We start from the raw sequence: 13,431 nt of genomic DNA, 5'->3' as shown, positions 1-13,431 counted from the left end.
ATCACCTCCATCAATGAGCCTTCCATCACCTCCATCAATGAGCCTTCCATCACCTCCATCAATGAGCCTTCCATCACCTCCATCAATGAGCCTTCCCTCCCCACCTCCATCAATAAGCCCCCCCATCAATGAGCTCCCCCCACCTCCATCAATGAGCTTTACCTCCCCACCTCCACCAATGAGCCTTCCCTCCTCACCTCCATCAATGATCCTTCCCTCCCCACCTCCCCCAATGAGCCCTCCCTCCACCTCCACCAATGAGCCTTCCCTCCACCTCCACCAATGAGCCCCCCCCACCTCCATTAATAAACTTTCCCTACCCTCCCCATCAATGAGCCTACCCTCCCCACCTTCATCAATGAGCAATCTGGTTTATAGACTGGATACATCCTAAATATGGAACCATTTATCCAACTGTCCATCCAGAGCCTCTGGTTTACAGATCAGATAAATCCTAAATATAGAACCATTTATCCAACTGTCTATCCAGAACCTCTGGTTTATAGACTGGATACATCCTTCATATAGAACCATTTATCCAACTGTCCATCGAGAGCCTCTGGTTTATAGACCGGATACATCCTAAATATAGACCCATTTATCCAACTGTCCTTCGAGAACCTCTGGTTTATAGACTAATAAATCCTAAATATAGAACCATTTATCCAACTGTCCATCCAGAGCCTCTGGTTTATAGACCGGATACATCCTAAATATAGAACCATTTAGCCAACTGTCCATCCAGAGCCTCTGGTTTATAGACCGGATACATCCTAAATATAGAACTATTTATCCAACTTTCCATCCAGAGCCTCTGGTTTATATACCGGATACATCCTAAATATAGAGCCATTTATTCAACTGTCCATCCAGAGCCTCTGGTTTATAGACCGGATACATCCTAAATATAGAACCATTTATCCAACTGTCCATTCAGAGCCTCTGGTTTATGGACCAGATACATCCTAAATATAGAACCATTTATCCAACTGTCCATCCAGAGCCTCTGGTTTATAGACCGGATACATCCTAAATATAGAACCATTTAGCCAACTGTCCATCCAGAGCCTCTGGTTTATAGACCAGATACAACCTAAATATAGAACATCTATCCAACTGTCCATCCATAGCCTCTGGTTTATAAACCAGATACATCCTAAATATAGAACCATTTATCATAAATATAGAACCATTTATCCAACTGTCCATCCATCCACCCAGAGCCTCTGGTTTATAGACTGGATACAATGTAAATATGGAGTCTTCCTTATGGAGAGTTTTTAGGAGATGTCTATGATATGAAGGCCATGAGGTGTAATGGTTCCTGTAGTCAATGTTTGGGTACATTACACTTTTCTCCAGTTGTGGCTTCCTAACAAACCTGTTTTGGGGTACATTTTGGGGAATGGAGACTTCTGGTGACATTGTTTGTCATTTTATGGTCACACCGCTATGTGTCATGCGGTGGACTAATCCGGAATATCTCCATTCCTCTGATTAATATGCAGCTATTTAGGGAGGTGTCCTCCCAGTCTGAGGATTTCATGTTATCTCTATTATTATAATATGCAGATCATTAACGTCTTATTACATTTATCACCAATGACTCGATCGGATCTACAATATCTTTTCTAACAAGTATTCCATGTAGTGCATTCTAACCAGACAAACATTGTAATCTCCTATTTGTTACATTGTGCACAAAGGATTCGTAGCTTTACAGAAAAGTATGTTTGCAGATTCTTGGAAGTCATGGACTTTGATTGGCTCTCAGATGTCCCATGCCTATAGTTCTCATTGTAGACAGTGGTGATATCCCCCCCCCCCCATCTATGTACTCCATCTATGGCCCAAAGACTGAATCTTCCTATGTTCCTCCATACCCACCCTGCAGGTATATCAAGAGACCATGACTGCCCAGTGTTTCTCCCTCTAAGTATTTTATTGCCGCGTACACACGACCGGACTTTCCGGCAGACTAGGTCCGATGGAATTAGTCCGTCAGACATTCCGATCGTGTGTGGGCTAATCCGATCATTTTTCATTTAAAAAATCAGACGGACCAAGAAATAGAACATGTTTCAAATCTGTCTGATGGACTCAATTCTATTGGGAAAACCGTTCGTTTGTATGCTGGTCCGACGGACCAAATACGACGCAAGGGCAGCTATTGGCTACTGGCTAATGAACTTCCTTTTTTAGTCCCGTCTTGCATCATCATGTTCAAAACGAACAGACTTTCGAACAGACTTGATCCGTTGATGTGTGGGCATGTCCATTCGTTGTCCATCAGAACTCCGCCGAAAGTCCGTCGGGAAGACTGTCGAACCTAGTCTGCCGGAAAGTCCGTTTAGGTGTGCGCGGCATGAGGGGGCCCTTCAGTCCCACCCCTCATGTCCATCAAGGGGCACAGCACTGCCCTCCATTCCCACCCTCCAAGTGACTCAAGGGACCCATTACTGCTCTCCATTTCCCCCCCAGGTACATCAAAAAGGACCATCATTACCCTCCATTCCCACCCCCTACATAAATCAAGAGGCCCATCATTGCCCTCCATTTTCTCCCTGGTACATCAAAGAGACCATCACTGCCATCCATTCCCACCCCCCCAGGGACATCAAGGGCCCCCTCACTGCCCTCCATTCCCACCCCCCCAGGGACATCAAGGGCCCCATCACTGCCCTCCATTCCCAACCCCAGGGATATCAAGGGACTCATCACTGCCCTCCATTCCCAACCTCAGGGATATCAAGGGACCCATCACTGCCCTCCATTTCTCCCTGGTACATCAAAAGGGACCATCACTACCCTTTATTCCCACCCCCAGGGACATCAAGGGGCCCATCACTGCCCTCCATTCCTAACCCCCGGTAGATCGAAAGGGACCATCACTGTCATCCATTCCCACCCTCTAGGTTCAAGTTGTGCATTAAATTCTTATCTTGAATTGTCCCTTGAATGTCCTTTCCTTGTGCTAACTGTAAATGAGAAGGTCTACATCCAACGCCCCCTGAATATTATGTTCCCAATACTGAAGAGGGGGGTGGTTGATAGATTTAGCTCACGCCACCAAGTCATTACCCGTAACAGGTGACACGGGCATGTGACTTTATAACATGGAGGTATTTCACTCACTTGGCCACATTTGGGAAACATTAGCCATAGTTGGATATCATAACCAAAATACCTTTAGCTGCAAATAGACCAGCGTTTCCCCAAAAAAGATGGGATGCAATTATAGAATGACCCTTGGAGTAAGTTGACCAAATTTTTAAAATTAAATCTGGGGCCATTTTTTTTATTTTATTGGGAAATGGTAAATAATTTAGTGTATGTGGTATGTGTTCATGGAATGATTCTATGATATATATACACGTTATTTCTCACAATTTGTCCATAAATAAAGATAATCAAAAAGGAAACTTCTTCAATTTTTTTGAAATATGACTACTAAATGTTATGAAGATAAGACAAAGAAAAAAACAGTGCAGCATGCATAACATAAAGAATGCAGGGCTGAGGAGTGGGCTACATAAAGAATGCAGGGCTTGAGAGTGGGCTACATAAAGAATGCAGGGCTCAGGAATGGGCTACATAAAGAATGCAGGGCTCTGGAATAAGCTACATAAAGAATGCAGGGCTCAGGAGTGAGCTACATAAAGAATGCAGGACTCAGGAGTGGGCTACATAAAGAATGCAGGACTCAGGAGTGGGCTACATAAAGAAGGCAGGGCTCAGGAGTGGGCTACATAAAGAATGCAGAGCTGAGGAGTGGGCCACATAAAGAATGCAGGGCTCAGGAATGGGCTACTTAAAAAATGCAGGGCTCTGGAGTGGGCTACATAAAGAATGCAGGGCTCAGGAGTGGGCTACTAGAGAATGCAGGGCTCTGGAGTGGGCTACATAAAGAATGCAGGGCTCAGCTGTGCCCATCTATGCAGCCTCACCAGTGCCCATCTATGCAGCCTAACCAGGAATGCAGCCTCACCTGTGCAGGAGACCCGGCAATTTAAATTAAACCTAACACCCCCCCCCCCAGTGTGTGGCACCCGAGGTGGACCGCCCCCCCCCCCTCCTCTGCCTCAGCACCAACCCAGGATCGGCCTGCACCTTGCGCCACCCCTGCAATCTGGGGACAGTGTCCTCAGTCCAGGGACTGTCCCTGGAAAGCGGGGACATCTGGTCACCCTACCTTGGAGAGGCAATATGATTGACAGTGACAGCGCCACACTCTGGAGAGGTGATACGACTGACAGTGACAGCGCCACACTCTGGAGAGGTGATACGACTGACAGTGACAGTGCCACACTCTGGAGAGGTGGTATGATTGACAGTGACAGTGCCACACTCTGGAGAGGTGGTATGATTGACAGTGACAGCGCCACACTCTGGAGAGGTTAAATGACTGACAGTGACAGCGCCACACTCTGGAGAGATGATACAACAGAAAGTGACAGCGCCACACTCTGGAGAGATGATACGACTGACAGTGACTGTCAGAAACCATGAATCAGACTGAGACAGAAGTACAGTAAATCACACTTGTTTAGTAATAATAAAAAAAGTAAGCAGAGTAAACGTGGTCAAAACATAGCCAGAGTTCAGGAACCGGAATGGATAGTCAGACAAGCCAAAACGTCAGGGAGCCAGAGATGAGCGTAGTAGAACAGCAAGCAGGATGTGGAGATAGAAGGAATGTCAGCCAAACAAGTCTTCAACAGGAACACTGGAGAGCGTCTCTAGAAATGTGACCAAGGCGAAGGCTGAGATCATCTGGACTGGACGGCTTAAGTAGGACTGACGAGCAGGATATCATCAACAGGTGAGTCACTTTGGAAAGATGGGAGCTGGCAATTAGCCAACAGCTGAATGGCCAACTCAGAGAAGGAAGGGCTGAGCCCAGCTCTAACAATACCCCCTCCTCAATGACCCCTCCCCTCGTAGGACCACCAGGCTTGAGGGGAAAATGTCTATGGAAATCACGGAGGACAGGGGCATGTACGTCCGAGGATGAGACACAAGAGCGTTCCTCTGGACCATACCCCTTCCAATGCACCAGGCATTGTATATGCCCATGGAGTAAAGGGACCTTACTGCATACTCCTCATTGTTCTCAACCTGTACAGGGTGGGGACGTGGCACCGAGGTGGTAAAGCGGTTGCAGACCAAAGCTTTTAATAAGGAGACATGAAATACATTTGAAATACACATATTAGAAGGAAGGTCTAATGCGTAAGCCACTGGGTTAATCCTGCGAAGAATACAGAAAGGCCCAACAAACTGAGGTGCGAACTTCAGTGAGGGAACATTAAGTCGGAGGTTGCGAGACAACAGCCAGACTCTGTCCCCAACCTTCTAGGAAGGCGCAGGTAGGCGTCTGCGGTCAGCATGGAGTCTGTACCTATCATTAGCATGTTGCAAAGCCTCCTGAACTTGTGCCCAAATGGAATGAAGACCACGGAGATGCTGTTCCAATGCCGGAATACTCTGCGGAAAAAATGAGTCAGGCAACATGGAAGGTTGGAAACCATAATTCGCCATAAACGGGGACAATCAGTAAGCAGAATTCAAGGCACTATTGTGAGCAAACTCCACCCACAGTAAGTGGTCTGACCAGTTGTTATGATGGTCAGAAATAAAGCAACGTAAGAATTGCTCCAAGGACTGATTGGCTCCTTCTCCGGCCCCATTAGACTGTGGGTGATACGCAGAGGAGAAAGCAAGCTGAATTCCCAACTGTGCACAAAAGGCTCGCCAGGACCGGGACAAAAACTGACTACCCCTGTCCGAGACAATCACCTTGGGTAGCCCATGTAAACAAAACATCTCCCGAGCAAAAATGGAAGCCAGTTCCTTAGAAGTAGGCAACTTCTTAAGTGGAATACATTGGGACATTTTCGAGAACTGGTCAACCACCATAAGGATAACTGTGTTGCCCTGGGAGTTGGGTAACTCCACAATGAAATCCATAGACAGGTGGGTCCAGGGCCTCTCTCCATTGGGTATGGGTTGTAGGAGGCCCACTGGAAGGTGTCGTGGAGTCTTACTCTGAGCACACACGGAACAGGCAGCTACATCAGCACCTAGACTAGGCCACCATAATTGTTGGGAAATGACCCAAACGAGTTGACTTTTCCCAGGGTGGCCAGCTGTCTTGGGAGAATGGTAAGTCTGCAGCACGGCAATATGGGGACTCTCGGGAACAAAGCAGCGGTCACAAGGTTTCTCAGGAGGAGCATGGACCTGAGCAGCAAGAATTTTGTCACCCAAATGAGAAGTGAGACTGGTGTGAACCATAGCCAGAATACGATCCGGAGGATTCACACGTGTTTAATAATAAAAAAAGGTAAACAGTAAACGTGGTCAAAACCAGAATGGATAGTCAGACAAGCCAAAACGTCAGGGAGCTAGAGAGGAACGTAGTATAACAGCAAGCAGGATCTTGAGCCAGAAGGAATGTCAGCCAAACAAGTCTTCAACAGGAACACGGGAGAGCGTCTCTAGAGATGTGACCAAGGCGAAGGCAGAGATCATCTGGACTGGACGGCTTAAGTAAGCAGGACTGATGAGCAGGATATCATCAACAGGTGAGTCACTGTGGAGAGATAGCTGTTGGCTTATTGCAGGCTCCTGAGTGGCCAGCTTTAAGAAGGAAGGGCTGAGCCCAGCCCTGACATTGACAGCGCCACACTCTGGAGAGGTGGTATGACTGACAGTGACAGCGCCACCCTCTGGAGAGATGATACGACTGACAGTGACAGCGCCATACTCTGGAGAGATGATAGGAGTGACAGTGACAGCGCCACCCTCTGGAAAGGTGGTAAGACTCACAGTGATGGCGCCACACTCTGGAGAGATGATAGGAGTAACAGTGACAGCGCCACACTCTGGAGAGGTGGTAAGACGGACAGTGACAGCACCATCCTCTGGAGAGATGATACGACTGACAGTGACAGCGCCGCAGTCTGAAGAGGTGGTATGACTGACAGTAACAGCGCCACCCTCTGGAGAGATGATACGACTGACAGTGACAGCGCCACACTCTGGAGAGATGATAGGAGTGACAGCGCCACACTCTGGAGAGATGATAGGAGTGACAGTGACAGCGCCACACTCTGGAGAGATGATAGGAGTGACAGTGACAGCGCCACACTCTGGAGAGATGATAGGAGTGACAGTGACAGCGCCACACTCTGGAGAGATGATACGACTGACAGTGACAGCGCCACACTCTGGAGAGATGATAGGAGTGACAGTGACAGCGCCACACTCTGGAGAGATGATAGGAGTGACAGTGACAGCGCCACACTCTGGAGAGATGATAGGAGTGACAGTGACAGCGCCACACTCTGGAGAGATGATAGGAGTGACAGTGACAGCGCCACACTCTGGAGAGATGATAGGAGTGACAGTGACAGCGCCACACTCTGGAGAGATGATAGGAGTGACAGTGACAGCGCCACACTCTGGAGAGATGATACGACTGACAGTGACAGCGCCACACTCTGGGGAGATGATAGGAGTGACAGTGACAGTGCCACACTCTGGAGAGATGATAGGAGTGACAGCGCCACACTCTGGAGAGATGATAGGAGTGACAGTGCCACACTCTGGAGAGATGATAGGAGTGACAGTGACAGCACCACACTCTGGAGAGATGATAGGAGTGACAGTGACAGCGCCACACTCTGGAGAGATGATAGGAGTAACAGTGACAGCACCACACTCTGGAGAGATGATAGGAGTGACAGTGACAGCGCCACACTCTGGAGAGATGATAGGAGTGACAGTGACAGCACCACACTCTGGAGAGATGATAGGAGTGACAGTGACAGCACCACACTCTGGAGAGATGATAGGAGTGACAGCGCCACACTCTGGAGAGATGATAGGAGTGACAGTGACAGCGCCACACTCTGGAGAGATGATAGGAGTGACAGTGACAGCGCCACACTCTGGAGAGATGATAGGAGTGACAGTGACAGCGCCACACTCTGGAGAGATGATAGGAGTGACAGTGACAGCGCCACACTCTGGAGAGATGATAGGAGTGACAGTGACAGCTGGATTCTTACTATTAAAGGTGAAACTGCAACATTAGGTGCTTCAATTATTCAAGAAAGGTGCATAGTGCAAATCAATAAAGTGACCAGTGCTAAATCATACAAATTCATACAAAATTGTGCAAATTATCCATCATAAATAGTGACTGATGTGCTGTAACCAGTATTAATTGGTTAGGAAAAGTTCAGTTTGTGAGAAAAAAGTTGTTTTTGGAGTGTTTTGAGGTGTTCAATCTCTGAGGATCAAATATCTGTAGGAAAACTTCTTATCCAGGTGCTGGTTCTTTAAGTAGTGCCTTGTCTTCATGCTCTGACAATGCTTGCACTCACCAGATTTTTCTTTCCCCTGCAGGGGTATAGGCGGTCACAGTGTCTGCCACTGTGTAGCAATCAAGGATGTCCCCCAAACTTTACTTGCATGGAGACAGTGTCACCCTGGAGAGGTGATACAACACCACACTTTGATCCTTCACTCTTCTCTGTAGTAGTGGGAAGGATCATCTCCACATGTTAGGTACATCCATGGTAAGGAGCTCCTCTGACTGCCCCAGGCTCCTCTAATCACCCAAGGTGGGGCAATGCTTAAATCTTTAACATGATTGTTATCAGGTCCATTAATAACTTCAATAACAGAAAATCTGCTAATAAGATGCCACATTAATGAACCCGTACACCAGATGTCCTGACGAAGCCTGCGGAATAGGTGGGTGACTTAGTGATGTCATCATGTCTGGCTGCAGTGACTGTACATGCCCACCATGTCCTATCAACATTGGCAGTCCAGCGTATAGCGCATGGTATGCGATTGCAAACCGTGGGATGATAAGCCGGGACTGTAGATTGATGAACCTGAGGTAGAAGGCTGAACTGTGAGGGGGTGATAAGGTACTGAGCTTTCCATCTTGTGTTATATCTGCTGATGTAGAAAGTAAGCATGTTGGAACACGATCTATATGCAGATTAATAATGCTACTGCCAATCACAGCGAAGCGCTTTACATACATTAAGAATAGATGTCAACCTTTGTTTAGGAGAACACTAAGTGCCGTAATTGAAGCTGAATCTACATGCTATCCGGCCCAGCACACTCTGCAGCAATTATCCGGCCCAGCACACTCTGCAGCAATTATCCGGCCCGGCACACTCTGCAGCAATTATCCGGCCCAGCACACTCTGCAGCAATTATCCGGCCCAGCACACTCTGCAGCAATTATCCGGCGGAATTCCTTACTTGCTCATCCACAGTGCTAACATTCCATGGTTTGTTTTGAATAAGCCACATGCTTTTACTAACACAAATGCTATAAGTCGGAGGATAAATTAAATGCATGTCTATCTTGGGGATGAGGGTGATGAGCTTTGTGCACAGAATGCACGTCAACCCTGAATTAAGAAGCGATCTACGCTGGACTCTCATATCATCCAGCTGATATGTTACTGGTGCTGCATGCTTCATCTACTTACCTTCTAGATACGGCTTTATCTACTTACCTTCTAGATACGGTTTCAGCAACTTGGCTTCTAGATACGGCTTTATCTACTTACCCTCCAGATATGGCCTCATCTATTTACCTTCCAGATATGGCTTCATGTGCTTACTTTCTAGATACGGCTTTATCTACTTACCCTCCAGATATGGCCTCATCTACTTACCCTCTAGATATGGCTTCATCTACTTACCCTCCAGATATTGCTTCATCTACTTACCTTCTAGATACGGCTTCATCTACTTACCTTCTAGATACGGCTTCATCTACTTACCCTCCAGATACTGCTTCATCTACTTACCCTCCAGATACTGCTTCTTCTGCTTGCCCTCCAGATATGGCTTTATCTACTTACCCTCCAGATATGGTTTCATCTGCTAACTTCTAGATATGGCTTTATCTACTTACCCTCCAGATATGGCTTCATCTGCTAACTTCTAGCTACGGCTTTATCTACTTACCCTCCAGATATGGCCTCATCTACTTACCCTCTAGATATGGCTTCATCTACTTAGCCTCCAGATATTGCTTCATCTACTCACCCTCTAGATATGGCTTCATCTACTTACCCTCCATATATGGCTTCCTCTACTTACCTTCTAGATACGGCTTCATCTACTTACCTTCTAGATACGACTTCATCTACTTACCATCTAGATACGGCTTCATCTACTTACCCTCCAGATACTGCTTCTTCTACTTGCCCTCCAGATACGGCTTTATCTACTTACCCTCTAGATACGGCTTCATCTACTCACCCTCTAGATACGGCTTTATCTACTCACCCTCTAGATACGGCTTTATCTACTCACCCTCTAGATACGGCTTCATCTACTTACCCTCATTATTTGTTTTTTCAGACATTAGTTTTGGCAAATTGCATGCTATACTTTACTAACAATAGTTCCTGGAGATTATCCTATGTTGGCGATTCCTTTCTCCTCTCTAAGTATAAGCGGTTATGCCGAGATTTACATGAGTTGGGAGTTATTCGCACCATGTAGGTTTGAATTCACCTTAATTGGTTGCCAGGTCGGGATACATATGTCTTTGGCTAATTTGTAGGCATGTTGCCTACAGTTTGTTAATTAGGAAGTGGCCGGCCCAGGCTGGGGAAGGTTTAATGTTCTGCACACTGTTTCCGGGCTTTTTTGGACCCCTCCTATCGACCCTGTGGCATAAAAAGTGGGGGAAGGGTGGGTTTGGGGTCATTCTTTCCAGATCTCATTTATCCTGTTTCACAGTCAAGATAGAGGAGCTGCAACCTAATCATGCAATCAGGGCCAGCAAGAGCTCTCTGTTTCCGCTCACCGTGCCTGACTTGTGGTCTCCACCCCGCAACACAAGAGTCCTTTCATGTAGATAAAGTTGGCAATTAGGTGAGGATGAATACAATTTATCTTTTTTTTGTCCAAGGAGTACACATTTCAAACAGAGCCAACACTAATGCATAAGGGCTATGAGAGAGGCCCTGATAGGCTGAAATGCGTTAGTAATCACTCATCCTGTTCCTCGAGATGTTGTAGCTCTCATGAAGCGTCAAGGGGGTCCGCTAAGCACAGCAGTCTGACGGAAGACCCCAGGAGCCCAGAGAGCTACCAAGCCTTGGAGGATGCCACCATTGGACTACTACCTTGTTGAGATACACCTGGGCAGTCTAGATAGAGGATGTTGCACTGTAATGTTCTGGTTAGACTGTGCCGCAAAATGTTCAGTAAAGTTACATCAACCGTTCTAAGCCTGGTCTGAAGTCATCTAAAAGGTGGATGTTGGCATATGAAAGAACAAGGGTCAGTACAGCACATGTAGGGTATGAAGCAAAGCCGCTACGGAAGGTCTACTCGGCAAGACAAAAAGGAGGAGTAATGCAGTTGCTATGGGTAATCCATAAATAGTGCATCAGGGCATGAAGCGTGGTACCTGGTGTAGGTGGCAGGTCCTCCTGTAGCGAGGGGGTCAGTGATCTGGCTCCCTCCCCAGCGGTCAGTCTCCCAGAGTAACCAGGCCAAGCCCACATTACAGAGACCCATGGCTTGGCCGCATGGTACAGGAGAGAGAAAAGAGTTAAGTAAGTGCATGCATGAGGTCCGTGCTCAGCAGGACCCTATTCTGTCACTGGGAGTAAGGTGGCAGAGGTACGTTGGACTGGTGGAGAGGGTGCCGCCTGAGCAGTGTCTCTCCAAAATGTAATATAGAGAAGAGGAGTGTGTGTGGGGACATGGGAAAGCGTCAGAGGGGCTCTGCGTAATTCATTGCTGCACACAGCCCACATTAATGTACCCGTACACCAGATTCCACATTATTGTACCCGTACACCAGATTCCACATTATTGTACCCGTACACCAGAGGATTTGCCCATACATATGTACAGATACAGACATGCACAGACAATAGACAGGGTTACCGATGTCCTCACACTGGCAGATACGCCTCCAATCCTGCCTAGAATACTGCGGGATGCTCACATATTAGGCTGATATTTGGCACCCCATTGGAATTTTGAGGCATTTTTTGGAATTCCAGACATTGGTCAGGAGATATATGCACAGTCTATACACTGACCCGGGAATACGCACGGAGACTCATCCATCACATAAGACACGGTAATGACTGGTGATAATCTATGTATGTTCTCACCTATAATCCACATCCACATTGTACCCGCCTCGCTCCAGATCCTCTTTATCCATAAAATGTGGACGATCTGAACTCTGTATCCAATCACAGAGACGTTGATCCACACAGATCTTCACCTGATGCTGCAGTGTCATTCCTACAATACAAAGCTTTACCTGGTTACCTTCATCTGATCAGACATCACCCCATCCTATGATCAGACCCATCACCCCATTCTATGATCAGACCCATTTCCCCATCCTGTGATCAGACATGACCCCATCATATGATCAGACATGACCCCATCCTATGATCAGACCCATCACCCCATTCTATGATCAAACCCATCACCCCATCATATGATCAGACACCACCATATCCTATGGTCAGACCCATCACCCCATCCTATGGTCAGACCCATCACCCCATCCTATGTTTAGACATCACCCCATTCTATGATCAGACCCATCACCCCATCCTATGGTCAGACATCACCCCATTCTATGATCAGACCCATCACCCCATCCTATGACCAGACACATCACTCCTATTAATAAGGTCCGTCCATATACTTCCATATTGGAGATAATTTTGATACATTGGTAAACATTTTAGGTTTCTCTTCCTAATGAAGGGTTCACTTACCTTCCACTATCTGCTGTGCAGTTTGAATGCAGCATAATGCTGGAGAAGAGAACATGGCAGAGCATTTCACCAGAGATTCATGGAGAGCCTCACCTGCAAAAGACATTATAATGACTCCATTCATTGATAGGATATTGACGTAGGACTCCATTCATTCATAGGACATATATATGTAGGACTTCATTTATTCATAGTACATCGACCTAGGACACCATTCATTCATAGGACATGGACCTAGGACTCCATTCATCCATAGGACATGGACCTAGGACTCCATTCATCCATAGGACTGTCAGGGCTGGGCTCAGCCCTTCCTTCTCTGAGCTGACCTCTCAGCTGTTGGCTAATTGCCAGCTCCTATCTCTCCACAGTGACTCACCTGTTGATGATATCCTGCTCATCAGTCCTACCTACTTAAGACTTCCAGCCCAGACGATCTCTTCCTTTGCCTTGGTCAACATCACAGAGTCTATCTCCTGCGTTCCTATTAAAGACTTGCCTGGCTGACATTCCTACTGGCTCCAGATCCTGCTTGCTGTTCCACTACACTGATCCCTGACTTTCTGGCTTGTCTGACTATCCGTTCCGGTTACCGAACTTTGGCTATGTTTTGACTACG

At 47.0% G+C, this 13,431-nt stretch overlaps 2 protein-coding genes across 3 annotated transcripts in view; both read right to left on the bottom strand.

Moving 5' to 3' along the window:
- LOC141129552 (myoferlin-like) overlaps nucleotides 1-13,431 on the bottom strand; it is a 644,669-nt gene that overhangs the window by 442,488 nt on the left and 188,750 nt on the right. The gene's annotated exons all lie outside the window — the stretch shown is intronic.
- The window catches only part of UBASH3A (ubiquitin associated and SH3 domain containing A), a 57,178-nt gene that overhangs the window by 7,948 nt on the left and 35,799 nt on the right, over nucleotides 1-13,431 (bottom strand). For both annotated transcript variants that reach the window (XM_073617642.1, XM_073617641.1), the window contains exons 5-6: nucleotides 12,813-12,905; nucleotides 12,189-12,324 (exon numbers count right to left, since the gene is read on the bottom strand). In XM_073617642.1, coding sequence (XP_073473743.1) covers nucleotides 12,189-12,324; nucleotides 12,813-12,905 — 229 coding nt within the window. The remainder of the gene's footprint in view (nucleotides 1-12,188; nucleotides 12,325-12,812; nucleotides 12,906-13,431) is intronic.

The sequence above is a fragment of the Aquarana catesbeiana genome, linkage group LG02 (genome assembly GCF_042186555.1).
Source record: "Aquarana catesbeiana isolate 2022-GZ linkage group LG02, ASM4218655v1, whole genome shotgun sequence".
Classification (NCBI taxonomy): Eukaryota; Metazoa; Chordata; class Amphibia; order Anura; family Ranidae; genus Aquarana; species Aquarana catesbeiana.
This window is presented reverse-complemented; position numbering and strand designations above follow the sequence as displayed.